The 14552-nt window shown below is 44.0% G+C and overlaps 1 protein-coding gene across 5 annotated transcripts in view; it reads left to right on the top strand.

Moving 5' to 3' along the window:
- The window catches only part of LOC142255156 (sodium/calcium exchanger 1-like), a 137846-nt gene that overhangs the window by 19957 nt on the left and 103337 nt on the right, over positions 1-14552 (top strand). For all 5 annotated transcript variants that reach the window (XM_075326627.1, XM_075326626.1, XM_075326625.1 and 2 more), the window contains exon 2: positions 3909-5662. In XM_075326627.1, the coding sequence (XP_075182742.1) occupies positions 3954-5662 (1709 nt within the window). In that variant the 5' untranslated portion in view covers positions 3909-3953. The remainder of the gene's footprint in view (positions 1-3908; positions 5663-14552) is intronic.

A 14552-nucleotide genomic window follows, 5' to 3' on the forward strand; every position in this document is an offset into this window, starting at 1 on the left:
GACTACACGAAAAAATGCAAAATCCAGCGGAAAGATCTAGGACGACTTCTTATCTTCAAGTAAAAAACTTTTATTTCATATCGTCATTAAAAATATTCCACAAGAAGTTAGGGCAAAAGATAATGTACAGAGGGGTTGTAGTCCCACCGGATTACGCGTTTCGGCATGTAATTACGCCTTCCTCATGGTCCAAAGATAAGAAGTCGTCCTAGATCTTTCCGCTGGATTTTACATTTTTTCGTGTGGCTGAATTGTGTGGCTGGCTCCCGCCCTGCCTCCTTGCGGACTGCAAACTAGGACTAAAAGGATCCCACAAGCTCCATAGAACACTGATAAGCTGCCAAAAAGGATGTTTTTTGTATTTTCTTTTGGCTGTTGCAGAGTTATTGTAAGTTTTCCTTGTTGGCAGCAAGCTCATTAACTCTGCCCAGGTGATTTGTCTGATGACCACTTACGACCTGGATAAAATTCTCTGCTCCCTGTAGAGGGTGCTGGTTATTCAGTTCAGTCTGGAGCTAGGCCTGGAGCTGTGAGGAGGCGCTTTCTGCTGCTGTCTGTTGCTGCTAGTGCTGTCTATTGCGTTGGTGTGTGTGAAGGTAGCTTGTTTTGTTACTTTCTCCTTTCTGTGTTTCCCTTCCCTGTACACCTTTCGTTGTCCCCTATTGTTGGTATTAGGTGTGAGTGACTTTTGTTTGTACCCCTGTCTGTCAGTATTGTCTGTGGGGTTTTCCACATCTGTCCTTGCCTCCCCCCAGGTGGTGGGTTGTGGAGGGGGGTGTTACAATCAGAGACAAGGACAGGAGATAGGGAGACATTGGGGGCCCAGGTCTCGCTACAATTAAGCGTACCCCTTGGTTGAGGGAAAGCCTAGGGTATGCTTAGTTTAAGGGTCAGCGTAGGGTTCCCCTTCCAGTCACCCCCCTGGCACTCCGGTGACAACATGAAGCTGTTAAAAGCATTCACCCGACCATTCATCAGATGACTTCCATTTGGAAGACGCCATAAGCTAAATAAAAAAGTCTATAGAGAGGCCAGAAAGATGGCTGGAGGACACCTGGTGTCTTTTATAGCATTTTTAAAAAAGTAGCATAAAAAACTCGTTTGGTTTGCCGCAGTTTAAAATTTATCAAGCACACATACCATAACTTTATTTTCTTACTTGTGGTGGTGGATCTCTGCCAGGATGCTCTGATCTGTAATGTTTTAATATAATTAGTATTTTCTGATGTTGTCTAAAATGTGAACTAAAAAAAAGCAGAGAATGAAGATTAAGAATATTGGATTATTCTCTGACATCCATTTCACATTTTTGACTGTGGAAGCCTTAGCGAAATCCAAATGCAATTTGCGGCTGTAAAATGTCCCTTATTATTCCACATATACGCTGGCTGTAACTGCTGCTAGGGGATTCCGCAAATATGTCATTGTCAGAAATAAGATGTCAGATATATTGCTGCTCTGAGATGAGGGATTTTCTCCATCTGTCATTGTTACAGCCTGGACAGTGTCGATCTCCCCGAAAACAACCTGTCCATACATAGATGCAGACATGCATTATTCAGGATGTACCCCATACAGAAAATGTAAGAGGTGCAATGTTTCTCCTTCCCTCCGTCTCTGTATTAAATGTCAATTATTCGTGTACTGTTTTCCCCTCTTTTGTTGTCAACTCGAAACATGTGCGAAGGTTCAGGGGCGGACATATCAGTGGTGCAACCTGTGCGGTTGTACAGGGGCCCATGGGAGCACATTCCTACTTCCAAATCAGGTGGTATTGTGCATTAGGGTGAGCTATTGGGTTGCAAAGGGCCCATATATTGTTCTTGCACAGAGGCACTCTTCTGTCTGTGTCCACCAATGCCGAGGTTAGTTTGATAAAAGTAAAAGTGGAGCTCAACTATTGAATTTTAATACGTGTCTGTAAATGGTTATGGACACCCCAACAGATACCCTGATATTTAAAGGGAACCTGATACTTCCAAAAACCCTATTTGCGTGCAGATAAAGTAGTAATTGGCAGGTAAATAGCAGTGCTACAGGGAGAAAATTAAGATTAATTCTCCCTGCAGCCATTTGCTACCAGTCATCAGGGCGGCACTGGGAGCTGTAACAGTCACTGCTCACTACACAGTTGATACACTGTTATCATTCCCCCTGCATCATGATTGACAGGATGCTCTGCAGCATGTGTGTGCAGAGTGAGCTGTTATTCAAGGTGCAGGGGAGTGATTACAGCATAATGACTGTGGGGAGCAGTGGCTATAACCATTTCCTGCACCACCCCTAGAACTAAAAGCAGGCGGCTGCAGGGAAAATGTAACTTAATTTTCTCCCTGCAGCCATGGTTTCAGTAAATCATTTGAACATGATAAAAATGCTATTTTTCTGCACATTACCACTATATGTGCATATAAATAGTGTTTTCAGAGAAGACAGGTTCTTCTTAAAGTTACCTTTAGATGTGACAATTTGACATTGGGCTCTGACCCTTGGTTCTAATATTTGGAGTAATGAAAGATTTTATTTCCCTAATATGCAACAATTGGCTTCCTCTCTTTAATATTTTTTTCTTTCCTTTGAATAAACACGACAATTGTAAGCTTGATGTAATGGACTTGTGTATTTTCCATCCATAACAACTATGTAACTATGTAACTATCGAACCTAAATAAAATCATCAATAATTGTTTTGTCTATTATGACATTATAGTCAAATACTATAAAGTAATGCCTCTCCAAAAGACCATCTCAATAAGAAGATCCCTCTTATGTAGAATAGATTACCTGTGACAGATTTTTGTTTCCATCATATTTTATGCATATCGGCCATATCGGCCAGGATCATCCACCTAGAAAACCTTTTATAATGTAATTTTGAGTGGTGGTCTCAAAGAGGTTTAGTTGTGTATGCAATCATTTCATTTGTCAGGGGTATTGCTTTAACTATTTTTAGCATGTTGATTGATCATTAAAGGGCTGTTTCACTTCTCTACAGTAGTGACCACATCTCTGAGAAGCTGATAAGGGAGGCTTTTTGTAAATACCTTGTGTTGCTAATTCAGCTTTGAAGCGGTGTTATCGCAGTCCCCTCTTCCCTTTCGCGTGACCCTCTGCGCTCCGTGACCTCTGGGATCTGGTGATGTCACGTCAACTTCCAGTTGACCTGACATTAACACTGCCGGCCTCAGTCTCCCTGAGTGATTGGGCTGTAGGTGGTGTTTCACCGCTCGTCACAGCCCAGCGTCACAGCTCAGTATGTCTCCTGCTTGCGGTGCTCTGCAGTGGAGGGCACATGTGAGATACTGGGCTCAGTGGAGAGCACACGTGAGATGCTGGGCTGTGACGAGCGGTGAAACACCACCCACAGCTTAGTCACTCAAAGTGACTGGGGCCGGCCTTGGTGATGTCAGGTAATCTGGTGTGACATCACCAGATCTCAGAGGCCACGGAGCCCGGGGGGTCACACGATGGGGAAGAGCGGACCGCGATGGCTGAATTGGCAACACAAGGTATTTACAGAAAACCTCCCCTATCAGTTTTACAAAGATTTGGTCACTACTACATAGTAGTTAACCACCTCTTTAAGGAATTGCATGAGCATATAAAAACATGGCTGTGAACATCACCTTTTGGAATGGTAGATAAGCATTTGCATCGTGGTAGTCCCTCGTGGTAAGACTAATTTTTGAGCTGGCCTTGGACACAATAGGAGCTCTTTCTGTTAAGGAAACAACCACATTTCTTATCCTATGCATCACATAGTTATACAACTCATAGAAGATAGTCAGATAAATATGAGATAGAGATATAAATTGTAGATAGATACATAGATTAATATTGATAGATGATTACTAATATTTTCTTGATTTCTTGCTATAACCAATATTTTTATGTTGTTTTCTTTTTAGGTGATCCAACTTTCCCTTGACCCTCTCTTCCCTTCTTTCTCCGCCATGTATGTATTCCTTTTTTCCCTGCTGCTCTTCCCTTCAATATTGGGTGCTTCTACTCCTACTCCAAATGAATCTACCTGTGCACCAACCCAAAATGAAGTGTGCACAGATGGCGTCTTACTACCTGCCTGGCTACCACATCCTCCATCCACCGGAGATCGTGCAGCGCGTGCCATTGTCTACTTTGTGGCACTTGTCTACATGTTTTTGGGTATGTCCATCATAGCGGACCGGTTTATGGCATCCATTGAGGTCATCACTTCTCAAGAGCGTCGAATTACATTTCGAAGGCCAAATGGAGAGGTGACAGTGACAAGTGTGCGCCTATGGAATGAAACCGTTTCAAACCTTACACTGATGGCACTGGGCTCATCGGCTCCTGAGATTTTGCTTTCCATCATTGAGGTAGTCGGAAGAGGCTTTGAAGCAGGTGACATGGGCCCCAGCACCATCGTGGGCTCTGCTGCCTTTAACATGTTTGTGATTATCGGCATTTGTGTTGCAGTAGTCCCTGATGGTGAGACTCGCCGCATCCGGCACCCACGTGTCTTTGCAGTGACTGCATTTTGGAGTGTTTTTGCTTATGTTTGGCTTTTCCTAATTTTGTCATGGTCCTCTCCTGGAGAAGTGGAGGTGTGGGAGGCACTACTGACATTTTTCTTTTTCCCGGTGTGCGTTCTACAAGCATGGCTGGCAGACAGACGTTTGTTATTTTATCGTTATGCAGGACGAGGTAAAGGTCGAGCAAAGTATAGAGCTGGCAAAAGCCGAGGTGTTTTGGTTGGTGCAGAGGATACAGGTGGACAAGAAGATGGAGGGGAAATGAGGATGGCTAGTGGTGAAAGAGGTGAAGATTTTGAAGAAGAAGAGGAAGAAGAGCGAAGAGATATGGCCAGAGTATTTAAAGATATGCGTCAACGTTATCCTGGAAAAGACATGGAACAACTGATGGAGTTAGCAAATTACCAGGCCCTTGTGCAACAGCAAAAAAGCAGAGCATTTTATAGAATCCAGGCTACTAGGATGATGATTGGAGCTGGGAATGTACTAAAGAAACATGCAGCAGATCAGGCAAGAAAGGCGTTGACCGATGATAGTAACAAAGATGGAGAGGGAGGAGGTAGAGGAGAGGATGAGGAACCCTGGACAGAAGTGGAATTTGAACATACACACTACCAGTGCTTTGAAAATTGCGGAACCGTTAGTGTTTGGATATTGTGTAAGAGGGCAGATGGTGAAGGGGCAGTCCAGGTAGACTATAGGACTGAGGACGGTACAGCCAATGCCGGGTCAGACTATGAGCTGGCAGATGGAAGTCTTATATTCCAACCTGGAGAAGGCAAGAAGGAGCTTCGGCTCGGAATTATTGATGATGATGTTTTTGAGGAAGATGAACATTTCTATGTGCAACTAAGCAACCCACGTAGAGCGCGAGGTGTGAGGGATGGACCTGGGCGCGTAAGGCTGGGGACAGGGAGGAGAGCCACAGTGACTATATTTGACGATGATCATGCAGGCATCTTTAGCTTCGAGTCAGGCAGCATGAGAGTTAGTGAAAGTGTAGGTACTATGAGGGCAAAAGTGGTACGAGGGTCTGGTGCAAGAGGAAAAGTGGTAATACCATATAGAACCAGTGAGGGAACTGCAAAAGCTGGAGAAGACTACCTTGAAGTTGCTGGGAAAGTGGAGTTCCAGAATGATGAGACCTCGTGAGTATTAAAAGTCTATATTTTATAAATATGTCAGTACTGAATACCTAAAGTTGCCCATAGCATTTGAACAATGCAATGTGCCTAAAACTTATATAAAAATCTTAGCTGATTAAGAAAATAATGCCATATAGCAGAAAATTACAGTAAATTATTTGAGTAAGGTAATGACAATGGATACAAATAATGAAGCCCATTCCTCAGTTTTTATTAAATACAAGGTCAATGTATTAATGTGTATGGTGAAATTCATTAGCATTATGCATACAAGCAGCATTGTAGACTGTACAAGCCGTGGTCTATCAAGCCTGCAGGAACTAATATTACAATTGTGCATTTAATATACTAATTTCAAATGTATCTTTAAAGAATGTGTTTTTCCAGAATAGGATAATGGATGGAAGTGTAAATTAGGCTTAGGAAAGGGACATTTTCTTAAAAAAAACTGCAATGTAATTGTATGATTTTTTTTTGTTATCATCTGAAACAGTTGTGCGGTTTGTAAGTTACACTTTTTCCATAATTTCTAAAGGTCTTTATTCTCAACTCAGTATGTTACTAAATAATAAGTGCATAACTGGAATTGTAAGGCAACAAATCTAAAAAAAAAGTCTTTTTAAAATAATAATGACACCATTCGGGTAAAAATGAGTGAACCTGAGGCTCGAGGTTTGGAGTTCGGGTTTGGAAACCGACATCCAAAGAAAACAAGGTTCGGGTACAAGAGAGTGATGAGTACGAACCACTCAAGCGAGCCGTGCTGTTCTTGGATATGAGTGATGCTCAGCCCTATGAGAGCCGTGTGCAGTGTTTGATTGGCGCACATTTGGGGTAAAATCAGGGTGATCAGATGTAGTGTACACACACAAACACCCCCTCCCGCATTTTTTTTAAGTGTTTTGCTAATGGCCCATACATAAGCAAAACACGTCCGGAGCAGGGTGAGCAGGGTTTATAATTTTATTTTGTACTAGCTGTACTACCCGGCTTCGCCCGGGTTAATAACTGCTGTTAAAATAGAATGTATTAACAAAAATGTATTCTGCACACAAAAACCACAAAACAATAGATATAAATGTAATTATTAAAAGGCAAAAACTAAGCTAATAGAAGCATTTCACAACATGTATTTCAACACCACAGATATTCCACCAGATTTAACTAAATTGGCCAAGTAATGTGCTCCGTCTGTCTCTTTCCAGATCTGTCTCTTTCCCCGTCTGTTTCTTTCCCCGTCTGTCTCTGTCTGTCTCTTTCCAGGTCTGTCTCTTTCCAGGTCTGTCTCTTTCCAGGTCTGCCTCTTTCCAGGTCTGCCTCTTTCCAGGTCTGTCTCTTTCCAGGTCTGCCTCTTTCCTCGTCTGCCTGTCTCTGTCTCTTTCTTTGTCTGTCTCTATCTCTCTGTTTCTTTCCCCATCTGTCTCTTTCCAGGTCTGTCTCTTTCCCAGGTCTGTCTCTTTCCCAGGTCTGTCTCCCCGTCTCTTTGTCTGTCTTTTCCTGTCTGTCTCTTTCCCTGTCTGCCTGTCTTTGTCTGTCTCTATTTCTCTGTCTCTTTCCCCGTCTGTCTCTATCAAGGTCTGTGTCTTTCCCCATCTATCTTTGTCTGTCTCTCTGACTGTCTCCTCCTTTCCTGTCTGCCTGTCTCTGTCCCTGTCTGCATGTCTGCATGTCTCTTTCCCCATCTGTCTCTTTCCAGGTCTGTCTCTACCCAGGTCTGTCTCTGTCTGTCTTTTTCACCATCTGTCTCTGTCTGTCTCTTTCACCGTTTGTCTCTCTCTGTCTCTTTCACCGTTTGTCTCTCTCTGTCTCTTTCCCTGTCTCTTTCCCTGTCTGTCTCTCTCTATCCGTCTCCCCACCGACATCTTATTACCTCACATATAAGCTTCTTATACTATGAATGTCTTTTGTTCCTATAGCAACCAATCACAGCTCCTAGTAATAACCTTTAGTTCCAGGCTCCATTTACTTTAATGAAGGCATATTTTTTGGAGAGTAACTGTAAAGCGTGGGGTTAAATTTTCCTGTCAAAACATAGTCTACGACATTCCCTGGGTCACATGAAGTGTCTGTGCAAAAGTTTGTGATTGTAAATGCGACGGTGCGGATACACTTTTCGTTTCACTTTTTCCCCATTATCTAGATAGGGGCAAAATTGATTGGTAAATTGGAACGCGCGGGGTTAAAATTTCGCCTCACAACATAGCCTATGACGCTCTCAGGGTCCAGACGTGTGAGTGTGCAAAATTTTGTGGCTGTAGCTGCGATGGTGCAGATGCCAATCCCGGACATACACATACATACATACATACACACATTCATCTTTATATATTAGATTTTGTGTACATACTACATCTGATCACGCAGATTTTACCCCAAATATGAGCCGGTCAAACAATGCATGCGGCTCGCACAGGGCTGAGGATCACTCATACCCAAGCACATCGCTTGAGTGGTTCGTACTCGTCACTCCCTCGAATCCGAACCTTAGTTTTTTGGAAGTCAGATTCTGAACTCGAACCTCGATCCTCAGATTCGCTCATCTCTACGTTCAGGGACATTTTTTTTGTAGTTAAATGCATCTATTTGACTAAAAATAATCTTTGCAATTGGGATTCATTAAAAACATTGCACTGTTTTGTTTTCCTTCTGAAGTCTCAGTGTTGTACCATCTATTGCTTGCTGAAGAAAGACAAGTTGTGTCGCTTCTTTCCTGTACCTTCACCTATCTATCACCTGTCTGTTTAAATAAAAGCACAATTGCTTTGACGAGTGCGGTGAATTTCCGCTTCCTCCACAGGCAGGGACGCCGACGTACTCATCGCCGCACCGCCCTGTTTGGTCCCCTGGTCCTTCTCCGGTCTCTGTGTTCCAGGGCTTGATCATGATATGCAGGTCTCCTGGCACTGTCCTTAGGGCGTGCGCTCCCATCTCTTAAAGTGGCAGCACGCTCACTCTGAAGTGTCCCCCAACCTATGGCTGAGAGGCACTGGGTATTTAAGGCCCCTTCCCCTGTAGGGAGGTGTATGAGCAACTTGGTTCCTGGTGAGCTTGATCTTGTCAGGACACCGTCTACTGTCTTCCCTATTAAGTACTGCCTGTGCAAGTACCCAAACCTAACCAGTCTGTCTCCAATATAAGTACCCTTACTGTCTGTCTCCTGTACTAGGCCGTCCTGTTTGTTCTCCTACCTGAACCCGTCCTGCCTGCCTCCTGTATCTGTCCATCCAAGCTGTGGTTCTGCCTGCAATCCGTACCTACGTCCCTGACCCTTGGCTCAGCTGCTGCAGACCCAGGGACTGCCCTGGAGTGGTAACTGGTGTCCACTGCCAGCCCTTCCTCTCCACCACATGCTCTGGTGACGCACTTAGTCACACCGCCCAGGGTTAGCCCGGTCTGGGGCACAGTGGGTCCACACCCGCTAGCGTAACCCAAACTGAAGCATAAAATTAAGAGGGTATGAATGTGAATAAATAACAGGAATCTAACCTAATCAATATAGACCTAATAGTTATTCAAGTAATTTGTGTTAGACAATCCCACGAAAACTAGGAGAATTATCTAGTGACACAATAATAAGTAACAAAATAGAAAATTTCAAGTGACATGAAAAACACCTATTGGTCAAGGGATAGAAATAAATAAAGTGTCAAGTGACATACAGTGCCTACAAGTAGTATTCAACCCCCTGCAGATTTAGCAAGTTTACACATTCGGAATTAACTTGGCATTGTGACATTTGGACTGTAGATCAGCCTGGAAGTGTGCAATGCACTGCAGCAAAAAAGAATGTTATTTCTTTTTTTATTTTTTTTTTTTTAAATTGTGAAAAGTTTATTCAGAGGGTCATTTATTATTCAACCCCTCAAACCACAAGAATTCTGTTTGGTTCCCCTAAAGTATTAAGAAGTATTTCAGGCACAAAGAACAATGAGCTTCACATGTTTGGATTAATTATCTCTTTTTCCAGCCTTTTCTGACTAATTAAGACCCTCCCCAAACTTGTGAACAGCACTCATACATGGTCAACATGGGAAAGACAAAGGAGCATTCCAAGGCCATCAGAGACAAGATCGTGGAGGGTCACAAGGCTGGCAAGGGGTACAAAACCCTTTCCAAGGAGTTGGGCCTACCTGTCTCCACTGTTGGGAGCATCATCCGGAAGTGGAAGGCTTATGGAACTACTGTTAGCCTTCCATGGCCTGGACAGCCTTTGAAAGTTTCCTCCCGTGCCGAGGCCAGGCTTGTCCGAAGAGTCAAGGCTAACCCAAGGACAACAAGGAAGGAGCTCCGTGAAGATCTCATGGCAGTGGGGACATTGGTTTCAGTCAATACCATAAGTAACGTACTCCACCGCAATGGTCTCCGTTCCAGACGAGCCCGTAAGGTACCTTTACTTGCAAAGCGTCATGTCAAGGCTCGTCTACAGTTTGCTCATGATCACTTGGAGGACTCTGAGACAGACTGGTTCAAGGTTCTCTGGTCTGATGAGACCAAGATCGAGATCTTTGGTGCCAACCACACATGTGACGTTTGGAGACTGGATGGCACTGCATACGACCCCAAGAATACCATCGCTACAGTCAAGCATGGTGGTGACAGCATCATGCTGTGGGGCTGTTTCTCAGCCAAGGGGCCTGGCCATCTGGTCCACATCCATGGGAAGATGGATAGCACGGCCTACCTGGAGATTTTGGCCAAGAACCTCCGCTCCTCCATCAAGGATCTTAAGATGGGTCGTCATTTCATCTTCCAACAAGACAACGACCCAAAGCACACAGCCAAGAAAACCAAGGCCTGGTTCAAGAGGGAAAAAATCAAGGTGTTGCAGTGGCCTAGTCAGTCTCCTGACCTTAACCCAATTGAAAACTTGTGGAAGGAGCTCAACATTAAAGTCCACATGAGACATCCAAAGAACCTAGATAACTTGGAGAAGATCTGCATGGAGGAGTGGGCCAAGATAACTCCAGAGACCTGTGCCAGCCTGATCAGGTCTTATAAAAGACGATTATTAGCTGTAATTGCAAACAAGGGTTATTCCACAAAATATTAAACCTAGGGGTTGAATAATAATTGACCCACACTTTTATGTTGAAAATTTATTAAAATTTAACTGAGCAACATAACTTGTTGGTTTGTAAGATTTATGCATCTGTTAATAAATCCTGCTCTTGTTTGAAGTTTGCAGGCTCTAACTTATTTGCATCTTATCAAACCTGCTAAATCTGCAGGGGGTTGAATACTACTTGTAGGCACTGTATAATAATACCAGTCAGTCTAAATCTAAGCCAAGTAGCTAAATGCACATAAGCTATCTGACAACTATCGAAAGTTAGATGAATCCCAAGGATAGTGCTGAAAATACCTGAAGAGACAGGTATCAATACTAGACAAAGGGCAATAACCTGCTGACAATAGTGCCCAAGGCACAGTAACGTGCGTTTCGTGTTTAGATTCTTCCAAAGAGGTGTGATTTTAGGGCAGGGGAACAGGCCTTTTACATGGTGTATTCACCAATAACAGAGGTGCAATGAGCTGGAGGAAAAAAAAAAGTGCAATCTGGGGTTTTATCCGAGAAAGATGATTAAAAAATGTTGGAAATGCTCACCTTGGCAGGCTGTGTGAGTCACAACCAACGGGAAATGACCAAAAGGACGGCTGCAGCAGCCCCATAAATGTAACAGCAAACACCAGGAGAAGAAGAATGGGTATGATGGCCGTGTTGCCGTAGTCAGAGAAACATCCAGGAGTAGGTCAATAGTGATTTATTTATATGAGTTTCAGAGAGAACCCTGTCCTTCCTCAGGAGATCACAGGTGATTTTCCTGAGGAAGGACAGGGTTCTCTCTGAAACGTGTAGAAATATATCACTATTAACCTACTCCTGGATGTTTCTCTGACTATGGCAGAGCGGCCATCATACCCATTCTTCTTCTCCCGGTGTTTGCAATAACAGAGGTAGCAGATGTAAAGTGACGCTCTTGCCGACCGCGCCAAAGCCGTGAGTTCGGGGTCGGCGTCCGACGTCACATCTACTCGCACACACTAGACGTGTCAAGGTGTGAACGTGGAGAAGCGAGGCTGAGGGACAACTGGGAGCAGGTTGGACAATGCGAGCGCACACCTCTGTACATGGCCATCACAGCATAATCAAACAAACTGAGGGCAGAATGAATAACATAGTGCTAGATTTGGGTGATAAATGCTAAAATGAATAGGGCTCAACCTGCAAAAAAAAAAAGGATGAAAATAGCAAAAAAACTACAACAAAATCTAGAAAAAATAATAAAAATTAAAGAAAGAAAAGATGTGAGAGGAAATGTGGCAGACTGAAAAAAGGAATAATAAATAAAATTAACAAGGGGGGGAGGTTTTAAGCCTTGGTTCATAAAATAAGAATTTTTTAATACTTACCTGGTCTTATGAATTTTTTTAAATTTCCACTTGCCTATTTACATGGCGTTATCATTATTGAGCATTCCTACTGAATAGTGTCTGTGTGTTCATTTGTCAGTGCTGCAGACACAGTGTTTCGGGATGAATGTCCCCCATCAGTGCACTGACGAAGGACAACCATCCCGAACAGGGCCGGCTCCAGGTTTTTGTGGGCCCTGGGCGGAAGAGTCCCGGTGGGCCCCATCCACACGCAGACACACACATACATATACATATTTAAAGACAAGCTCACAAAAATACGTATAGAACTGACATATCTATACAGTCATATACACTGACATACATAGATACACATCATACATGCATACAGACACACACAACACAACTCTGCTAGATACATACACACATAGCTCTGCTACATACGTACACACATAGCTCTGCTGCATACATACACGCATAGCTCTGCTACATACATACACACATAGCTCTGCTACATACGTACACACATAGCTCTGCTACATACATACACACATAGCTCTGCTACATACATACACACATAGCTCTGCTACATACATACACACATAGCTCTGCTACATACATACACACATAGCTCTGCTACATACACACATAGCTCTGCTACATACACGCATAGCTCTGCTACATACAAACACACATAGCTCTGCTGCATACATACACACATAGCTCTGCTACATACATACACACATAGCTCTGCTACATACATACACACATAGCTCTGCTACATACATACCTCTGCTACATACATACACAGACACATAGCTCTACTACATACACGCATAGCTCTGCTACATACATAGACACACACATAGCTCTACTACATACACGCATAGCTCTGCTACATACACGCATAGCTCTGCTACATACATACACGCATAGCTCTGCTACATACATACACACATAGCTCTGCTACATACATAGCTCTGCTACATACATACACACATAGCTCTGCTGCATACATACACACATAGCTCTGCTACATACATACCTCTGCTACATACATAGCTCTGCTACATACACGCATAGCTCTGCTACATACACGCATAGCTCTGCTACATACATGCATAGCTCTGCTACATACACGCATAGCTCTGCTACATACACGCATAGCTCTGCTACATACATACACACATAGCTCTGCTGCATACATACACACATAGCTCTGCTACATACATACACACATAGCTCTGCTACATACATACACACATAGCTCTGCTACATACATACCTCTGCTACATACATACACACACACATAGCTCTACTACATACACGTATAGCTCTGCTACATACACGCATAGCTCTGCTACATACATACACACACACATAGCTCTACTACATACACGCATAGCTCTGCTACATACACGTATAGCTCTGCTACATACACGCATAGCTCTGCTACATACATGCATAGCTCTGCTACATACATACACGCATAGCTCTGCTACATACATACACACATAGCTCTGCTACATACATAGCTCTGCTACATACATACACACATAGCTCTGCTGCATACATACATACATAGCTCTGCTACATACATACATGAATCTGCTACATACATACACATAGCTCTGCTACATACATACACACATAGCTCTGCTACATACATACAGACACACATGCGGCTCTGGGTGGCCCACACACAGCTCCAGGGGCCAGCACATACAGCACCGAGGGGGGGGGCAGGGCATACACCTAAGGGGGGAGAAGCCCATACAGCTCACCAGGGCCCATAAATCGGGGGGTGGGGAGGGCACATACCGCTCAGGTCACGGTGGAGAGGGGGCCCACACAGCGCCGGAGGGACGCACTGTGCTGGGGGTCGCTGGCTGGCACTGCAACTCCTTCATCTTTGGGACTGAGCAGGCCGGTCGGTAGCTCCGCCCACAGATGAAGTTCAAACCAGGAAGTCTGCGCGCCTTAAAGGGACGGCGCTGCAGATTCCTGCCGAGGACTGCGGTCCCCGGAGCTCGGGGCAGCAGAACTAAGGCGAGGGGGCCCCGGCCAAGGGGCACCAGAACTGACGAGGCCGAGTGGGCCCCCCCGGCTCTCCAGGGCCCCGGCATTTGCCCAGGTATGCCGCGTGCTGACGCCGGCCCTGATCCCGAAACACCGTGTCTGAAAATTGAGGATCTGATCTGGCATAAATCCTAGGTCACATGAAAAGGCTTTTTAAAGAGTCACTTTTGACTTTTAGGATTGCTACTTCCAATAGGTGGCGCTAGTGTTCGTCTCCTTCCTCCCGGAAGAGACAATTTGTATTTTCATTCTAATTTTAACTATTTTTTTTTAATTATGTCTGTCATTTGTACAATAAAGATATGCTTTTATTATTTGGCTTCTATACTCCTATTTGTGTAGGTTATTAATAGGGATGATCGAATACCTCAAATATTCGGCTTCGCGAATATCCGACGAATAGGTCACCGCTATGCGAATATTCGATGCGCAATGTAAGTCT

The sequence above is a fragment of the Anomaloglossus baeobatrachus genome, chromosome 10, assembly GCF_048569485.1.
Source record: "Anomaloglossus baeobatrachus isolate aAnoBae1 chromosome 10, aAnoBae1.hap1, whole genome shotgun sequence".
Taxonomy (NCBI): Eukaryota; Metazoa; Chordata; class Amphibia; order Anura; family Aromobatidae; genus Anomaloglossus; species Anomaloglossus baeobatrachus.